The following is an 8948-nucleotide window of genomic DNA, read 5'->3' on the forward strand; positions in this document are numbered from 1 at the left end:
AAAGCCGCTCCCATACAATCGAAATTACGCTCTCATTTTAAAACGTCATTTCATGAAATACGTAGGTAACATAAATTTATTTGTCTGATAGTTTTCGTGTCTCTAAACTTTTTCTTGTGCGATTCGCTTTGGCGAGAATGGTGTGCAAATATTTTATGGCTCCCGAAACACGATTGCGAAAAGCAGGCACATTCATAAATAAGCACAAAGTGAGTTATTTTGTTTACCTTTGTTACGTCCGCAATAACAACCTTTATCATTTTGAGGGGGTTTTCGAAAACATTAATTTTGGTCTTTTGTAAGGAAGTAAAGGATGAAGTGATACATGAGTGGGCAGAATTTATATAAAAGAGAGTAGGCGGTAAGTTATTAACCGGATTTGTTGACGAAAAAATACCTAAATATCTACCTGTTCGATTAACCAATCGGTATTTGGTATTTTTTTATATGTGGCTAAATTACTCCATCAATAAATTGAAATCTCATCGTTTCTGTAAAAAGTTATTAAAAACCCGAGGTAAACTTAGTGAACTTAGCTTTAGCATACCTCATAAAAAATCTTACAAAGTGAGACTTATTTGATTAGTAAAACTATAGGTAATTTAACAAGAAATTGTGTTAGAATATTTACGCCGTTTAATGAAAGGCCATTTATTAGTTAAAATATAATTTCAACTGCCAATGATACTAGCTTAGTTTTAATCTTTCTCACAGTCGTGACATTATTTTTAAGAAAAGATAATAACAATAATTTTTTTCGGGTAGGCATACAAAGCAATACATGTCACTTCTGTTTATAAAATAGAATTTATTTAATTTAAATAGTTTAAAAGTTCTTTTTGGCGGAAATTATATAGAATACTAGTATTTACATTGTATATTGTATGGGGAAATATTTTCCATGACAAAAAGGTAAAATATTAGCACTGACCTGCCTGTCGACCTTTGCACCAAGAAACTGCACTGTCACTTGTCACTTTTTACAAACAAACATCAGAATCAGCTGATCATGGATGGGCTAAATGGCATCAAGGAGGCTCAGAAGGAGCTGGAGTCTACATTTTCAAAGCGGTTTATGGAGCTGGAGGCGGCATTGAAGACAGCATCGCCGCTTACACATCCCACAATTGCTAGTCTGTCCAAAGAAGTGAGCACTTTCAAGACACAGATGTCATCCATGCTGCAACTTCTGAAGAAGCAAATTGAAGAAATCAGCAGTACAGTTGACTCTATAGAAATGCGGCATCGGAAGAAATTTTTACTTTTTAATGGCATTCCGGAGGTGGCCGGCGAGGATATTGTTAGCAAGGTAACCAATGTATGCCAAAATAATCTCTCCCTGCAGTCTGTGTCTCAAGAATCCATCTTGGTTTGTTATAGGCTCGGTATTCAACCAGCCTCGGCAAGCAGTAGCCACTCAAGGCCAGTTCTTGTCCGATTTAACGACCACAGAATGCGTAGCTCTGTCTGGACGAACAAAAAAGCTCTGAAGGGCACATCAATTGTCATCACGGAGTTCCTCACGAAGCAGCGTCAGTCATTATTCATAGATGCAAGGAAGCATTTCGGCACTCGTATGGTGTGGACAACAGATGGCAACATCTTTATAAAATTGCCTGATGGTAAGAAGCTGCGGCTGTCTAGTGAGAATCAACTTGAGGCATTGAAGTCCCAGCACGACCCCGTAGTCTTGCCAAGACCAGCGCAGTCCAAGGCTTCGAAGGCCGCATCAACTGCCGCGTCTGCGGGCTCTGCCGATGCTCAGGTGCCGTCCGCGGGACCTGCGCCTGCGCCGCAGGCTACGGAAACTGTGCCGACCACCGTTTCAACCAAGAAGAGGAGATAAGTAACGTGAAATGTGTACAACGTAGTTAGCCCGTGGTTATTTGTCGCCGTTTTCCTTCCGATAATGCAATAATGCACAAGTAAATGTGATGAAAACCTATTCATGAAATTTATATAGGCTATTTAAGATTACCTTCACTTGTTTTTTTCTTTTTTTGTAAGATTTTACATAATTTAAACGATCTACCGTCTTTAGTTTTTATATTTTTAATTTGATCGATTGTTTTGATAGATCTTTCACAACTGTCAAGTGTCAATGGTTGCGTTTTGTAACTGCTCAAATTAAGTTTTTGTTGTCATTTTATCTTTGTGTACAAGATTTATACTTCCCTCATGTTTTAGTTATTTTCTGTGCTTATCTATTCTTGTTTATTATGTGCATTTGATTTAAATTTTGTATGTGCAAAGGGTCGGCTGGCGGGGTAAACAGAACCAACTAGGTTTGGAATTGCTTTGCAATTTGCACCAGTGCTATTTTGCACTTTATACATATATATTTTATTTGTATTTATTTTATTTATGTACCCACTAGTGTAAATTATTATGACCGGCGATGACGATGACGATGACGATGAATCTTACCATTCCGCTTGCGACATGTCTTTATCTTACCACTCTGTCGATAGTATTTCACCTGAACCGGACACATTAGGCGACTGCATTAAACGAACTTTTCAAGGCCAACATAAATTGCTTAACATATGTCACATAAATGCACAGAGTATACCCAGTCACTATAACGACCTCCTTGACACTTTCACTTCTTGCAATGTTCATGCCATCCTCGTTTCTGAATCCTGGTTCAAACCTAGTCTTCACTCCACTTCCTACGGCCTCCCCGGCTACGTATTATTGAGGAATGACCGTACAGGCAAAGGTGGCGGCGGTGTTGCCATCTACCTCCGCAGTGACATTTCCTTTAAAATTATTTCTTCTTCCCCGTCTCATTATTCAGGTTCCTTAGAACACCTGTTCTTGGAAGTAAATGTCGGGGGTACTAAGGCAGCTCTCGGAGTTGTCTATTGTCCCCCCACCATTGATTACTTTGATACTCTAGATACTGTTCTCTCTTCTCTTAGCACTGAGTATACACATCAAATAATCATGGGTGACTTTAACACCGACCTTTTGAAGGACAACCGTAGGACACGTAGATTACACTTAGTTTTAGAAGCGGCTGATCTAAAAGTGCTTCCTCTCAAACCTACTCACCACAATGTTGACGCGTCAGACTCCTGGCTGGATCTTATCTGTACTTCATCTGTTGAACATGTCAAACAATGCGGTCAATTTCTGGCCCCGGGTTTTTCACGTCATGATTTAATATTTTTGGGCTACCAGATCAAGCCTCCGAAACCACCTTGCACTTATTTAAGACTCCGCAGCTTTGCGAGGCTTGACATGGATGCTTTACGGGAAAGTGCACGTAGAGAAGATTGGTCGGTGGTGCTCTCAGCACAGTCAGTGGACGAGGCGGTAGTGTCATTAACTAATAGTATCCTTAAGTTATATGATGCTCATGCGCCTATTCGTTCGGTAAGACTGAAGCGCCCACCCGCGCCTTGGATTACGAATGGGGTTCGCATGGCCATGACTAGGCGGGATAGGGCATTTCGAAAATATAAGCGGGATTGTTCCGAGGAAAATTGGCACCTGTTTAAGATGGCAAGGAATCGGTGTAATCAAGTGGTGAGAGCAGCGAAGCGAAAACATATCTTCAATAACATCGTTCCATCATCGCCTAAGGAAACTTGGAAATTTTTGAATTCTATCGGTGTTGGTAAAAAACAGAGTCTGCAGGCCATGTCCTTCTCCACTTTTCCTTTAAATGACCTGAACTCCCACTTTTCTAAATCGACCATATTAGATCCTGTCACTAAATCTCATAGTCTCTCTCTCATTTCCGCCCTGCCCTGCCCCTCTAATACAATTTTCTCGTTTACCTTGGCCACTGATGATGAGGTTGCTAAAGTTATTAGCTCTATCAAGTCCAATGCTGTTGGCCACGACGAGGTTAGTAGACTTATGTTAACATGTATCTTGGAATGTATTCTTCCAATTATAACCCACGTTATAAACTTCTCACTGTCAACTGGGGTTTTTCCGTCCTTGTGGCGTAAAGCACATGTCATTCCTTTACCAAAAGTTTCTAATCCCAGTTCATTAAAAGATTTCCGTCCCATCTCTATTCTCCCTTTTTTGTCGAAAGTCTTGGAAGCTATAGTACACAAACAATTATCAGCTCATATCTACTCCAACCTTGTTCTCACTCCATTTCAATCAGGTTTTCGTCCAGGTCACAGCACTACCACGGCATTGCTTAAGATCGTTGAGGATGTGGGGCTAGCTATGGAATCTACGCAGCTGACGGTTTTGGTACTGATCGACTTCTCAAACGCATTCAATGCAGTCAACCATGACCTCTTGTTAGCCGCATTGAACCACTTAAGTATCACGTCATCAACGGCTAAATGGTTCGCCTCATATCTTCGAGATCGACGTCAGATGGTTCGCGTAGATAGTTCCTCTCTTTCCGACTGGTGTGACCTCACGTCCGGTGTTCCGCAGGGCGGCATACTCTCTCCTCTTCTTTTTTCCGTTTTTATTAACTTAATTGCATCTCATATTTCATGCTCTTACCATCTTTACGCCGATGACCTGCAATTGTACACCCACAGTAGCATTAACGATCTGGATTGTGCCATAGCAAAAATCAACGAGGATTTGAATCGTATCTCTGTTTGGTCCCGTTGTTTCGGCATTTCTGTAAATCCGTCCAAATGTCAGGCGATTGTACTGGGTAGCCCCCGTTTACTCGCCGTAGCTGACCTCACTCACTTGTCTCCTATCGTGTACGAAGACATTCCTGTGCCGCTGTCATCGCAAGTGAGAAACCTGGGGTTGATTCTTGATAGCGGCCTGACTTGGGAACCACAGGTGTCTGACGTATGTCGTCGGGTCACTAACACCCTTAGAGCCCTATACCGGCTTAAAAATTTCCTTCCGACTGGCACCAAGGTTCTCCTTGTTCAGGCTCTTGTGTTACCTATTATAGACTATGCTGATGTGTGTTACGCGAATATCACAGAAGTCTCTCTGAGCAAGCTGGATCGGCTTCTTAATAACAGCATCAGATTTATTTTCGGACTCCGTAAATATGATCACATATCTGCATATCGCCGTCGACTTAACTGGCTCCCTATTCGTGAACGGAGGTCGTCACGTATTCTGTGCACACTATACACTATCTTATTTGATCCAAATGCGCCAGACTATCTTAGATCCAAATTTCATTTTATTACCGCCCGAGCAGGTTGCACCCTTCGTGAGTCCCGCAGTCTCAAGCTTTCTTTTCCTTCTCATCGTACCGGTTTTATCTCTAACTCCTTCACCGTTCAGGCGATCCGGCTTTGGAATGATCTCCCACTCAATATCAGACAGGCTCAAACCAAGCTTTCGTTTAAGCGCATGTTACGTAAGCATTTCTTCGACAAACTCACTGGTTAATTTTCCATCGTAGGCATAGTATTCTTTGCACTGGGTACATAAAGTAATATATATGTAAGTTTATTTAATTATAAGTAGTATGTATATGTAAGTTTATTTTCGTTAGTATGTATTATATATCGCTATTTTTTTTTGTCTTAAGTTACCTATTCTGCGTTTTTTTTTTGTTTAATGCCTGCACCTACTACTGTTTCTGTTTAGCCTGGTGGTTGACTGGTAGAGAATGCCTTTAGGCATTAAGTCCGCCATTTGTACTTTATTTGTTATATTGTGCAATAAAGATTAAAATAAATAAATAATAATAATAATAAATCTTTTTACCGGGTTTATAAATAAGTAAAATTTACCTTGTCAAGAAATAGAAATTATAATATTGCTTAAAATAGTTAATTTATTTTAGATGAAACTACATAAATATAGTTTTCTACACATGAGATGCTAGTAAGAAAGCTTTTGTAGTGGGCTTGGTTGCTTTCTTCTAAAGAATATCCTTTGTAACGTTAAATAGGTATCTGGAAAAACCGTTGATTAAAATAGCTCTCTTTGAAAGTTTATTGAAACTCCACGTGACCTATCTCTTTGCTATTTTAACACGAGCAAAAAACTAAATTTTATTTTTTGAACACTTTCTTTGAGCAAGCGTCAATGCTTGAAAATTCAGACTTATGCTCACCGAAATAAGGATAAGGGTTAATATTTGCAATTTGTGGGATCTTAAGTTGACATTCTACTAAATAACATAGTACAAACAGCAATACCCTATCCTACTACCCCCTATTCTTACCTTACTAGCCTACTGGTAAAATATTATCTAGTTGTAAAAAAAAAAAACGGTTACAGATGTAGTGCATAATTGTTTTCCATCGTATTTTCTCGGAAATGTTCGTACCTATTTGCCATGCTACTTCAGTCAACTCCAGTACTTTTTGTACCGAGACTGACTGAAATAATAAGACGTGTTCGTACGTTTCCGTGAAAAAACGATGGAAAATAATTATGCGTATACGTATTTTCTTTTATTTATTTCTTTTAAAACAACAACAGATTTTTGTAGTTTGAATGCTGCTCCTGACGTTGCTATTTTCGAAATAAAATAGAAAGGAACATCGCTTTGATTCACGCAGATTGCAGGTGCACCTGCAATGTAGCATCGTTCCTTTTCCGCACTAGGTACTAGAGATGCACGGGATATTCGGTTACTATCCGGTATCCGGCCTATCCAGCCATTATTTTAACACCGACCGGATACCGGATAGTGGTCTACTATCCGGCCGGATACCGGATAGTGGTCTACTATCCGGCCTGATACCGGATTGTAACATTGCTTATTTCGGAGTAAACAAAATTGGACAGTCAAGGTGATAATTGTACTCGTTTATTATTTTTAAACAATTTAAAAATTCCTCTCACACGCACGCGCACTCGCGCACTCATTGCGAACCTAGAAATGAGTATGCGCGAACGTTCACTACGACACAGGTCAAAATCTGCACAATGCGCACCTGAAAAACCGAAATGTATAATTTATTTATTTATTTATTTTAATCTTTATTGCACAATACATGAAGGTACAAATGGCAGACTTAATGCCTTAAGGTAGTTGAAATAGTCTATAGTTCTGCCGGTCGAATGTTCGGCCGATGATCAGGCCGAATTTCCGGTATCCGGCCAAACAACTATCCGTTGCATCTCTACTAGGTACACAATTCATTGAACAAACACGGTACGCAATCCTATTTCAAAGTTCCCAGGAAAACGGATACAGCAACAAACATGGCAAGCCATATCTAACCAACATGCACAGCCATATTCATTAAAAGGGCAGAGATTAAAGGGATATGAATGGGTCATGTTTCTCGTATTTACATGTCATGTATGGCTGTGGGATAACATTTGCGCTCCGAGAGTTTTCTGTATGAGTCGACGTGATTTTATTTGCATAGGAAAATATAAATTACAAAACTGTTTTTATGTTTAATTGTATTAAGATAATAAGCCTAAGGGGGAAGCCTATGTTCAGTAAGGGGGGGGGGCTATGTTCAGCAGCAGTGGACGATGATGGTGATATGATGATGATAATGAATAAGGCTAATTTAAAGGCATTTTTTGTACATTTATTTTGTAAATCTTAAAGTTAAGAAGTTTTCGCTGCGAAGTTTCTATGGCCACCATTGCTAAGTAAGAATAAAATGTTATATAGCACTGCCATTGACATTACAAAAGTAGGTATAGGAATCAGATATCAATAAGCTGTTAAGATTAATTATATAAATAATCAATCAGCAATCGGATATCAATTTTTTTTAAATATTACCTAATAAATAATAAAGCTATGGATGTCAAGTCCTTTTTAATGGCTTAATATTACATGTTCATGTTTGTGTCAATACATATCACCTACCTAACATATAAGTGGCAGTATAATAGTATGTTTAAAAATTACTAGGTTGGTATGTTAACATTTGTTTACTTTCCAGGCTGATGTAGAAGTTAAGTGGACCCGGTTGATGATATTTTTTTAACCGAAAAAGCAGCCTTACCTACTACACAAGAAAGTCCACATTTCTATACTAAGTGTAGAAGATACGAGCTTACAAAAGGAACTGAGTGTTTAATCGCAATATTAACGCAATGCTAAAATTAATTTCTCTAGCATACCTAATTATTAATGCTTTCGCTACGATTTAACGCTGCGCTGGAAATAAATCATTTTAATTAGTTTGGAACTAGTAAATTTTAATCACGTTAATTGTGTAGTGTAAAAAGGTTTAGTTGGGATAATTTTGGGATGACGATATAAGCACATACTTTTACCAGTATTTTAACTTAAGTATATTCATTTACAAATAAGGAACAAATCAAATTATTCATATTTTTTTAAGTTGCTCATCACACTGCTATATGTAAATTATAAACTGAAATATTATATTTTTAATACTACGTCGGTGGCAATCAAGCATACGCCTAGCCTGATAATCAGTTACCGTAGCCTATGGACGCCTGCAACTTCAGAGGTGTCCAGGGAAGTATATGTGACATACCTACTAAAGAAAAAGTGACCAAAGAAATAAATTATATGTGTGCTGGTGGCATTATACAGCATTTTACATTCAGTATATTGAAATCTTTATTTACTGTTCTCCTATTTTTTTTTGTTAGCCTGTTATCTTTTCTCCTATTAGGTATTATTATTTCTTCTAGTGGCAATATGGTAGTTCTTCCGCTTCCTGCACTTTGATTGAGACGATATTAAACGCCGTTCAATATAAAGTCTAGTTCATTTTATAAAGTTTTCTAGTTGGTTTCCTAGTAATAGGAAATCTTTGTCTCTTCACTTTAACATCGGGCTTGTTGAAAGATCTTGTTAGCGATTTTCCATTTTATTGCACTAATATTGGAAAAGATTTCTGTTGTAATCAGTAGATATCAAAATATATTGCATTTAATTTATATTATTAATTACAATAAATATGGTATTCTGTATTATGTGCATTAAATAAATTAAAGAGCATTATTAAATTGGTAATACTTAAACGTGTTACAAATACGCAATAATTTATATTTAAGTAATAATTATACGTTGAAAAGACTGTTTC

The 8948-nt window shown here is 38.1% G+C and overlaps 1 protein-coding gene across 1 annotated transcript; it reads left to right on the plus strand.

Moving 5' to 3' along the window:
• Nucleotides 1-764: 764 nt before the first annotated feature.
• On the plus strand, nt 765-1846 carry LOC134670859 (uncharacterized). Its single transcript, XM_063528676.1, has one exon. It carries the CDS (start codon nt 1010-1012, stop codon nt 1844-1846), a length of 837 nt encoding a protein of 278 aa, XP_063384746.1. The 5' UTR covers nt 765-1009.
• The last annotated feature ends 7102 nt before the right edge of the window (nt 1847-8948 follow it).

The sequence above is a fragment of the Cydia fagiglandana genome, chromosome 14 (genome assembly GCF_963556715.1).
Source record: "Cydia fagiglandana chromosome 14, ilCydFagi1.1, whole genome shotgun sequence".
In the NCBI taxonomy this organism is placed as follows: Eukaryota; Metazoa; Arthropoda; class Insecta; order Lepidoptera; family Tortricidae; genus Cydia; species Cydia fagiglandana.

Bases quoted from the DNA above. Each gene is read 5' to 3' on its own strand.
- LOC134670859 (XM_063528676.1), top strand. From the start codon at position 1,010: ATGGATGGGCTAAATGGCATCAAGGAGGCTCAGAAGGAGCTGGAGTCT.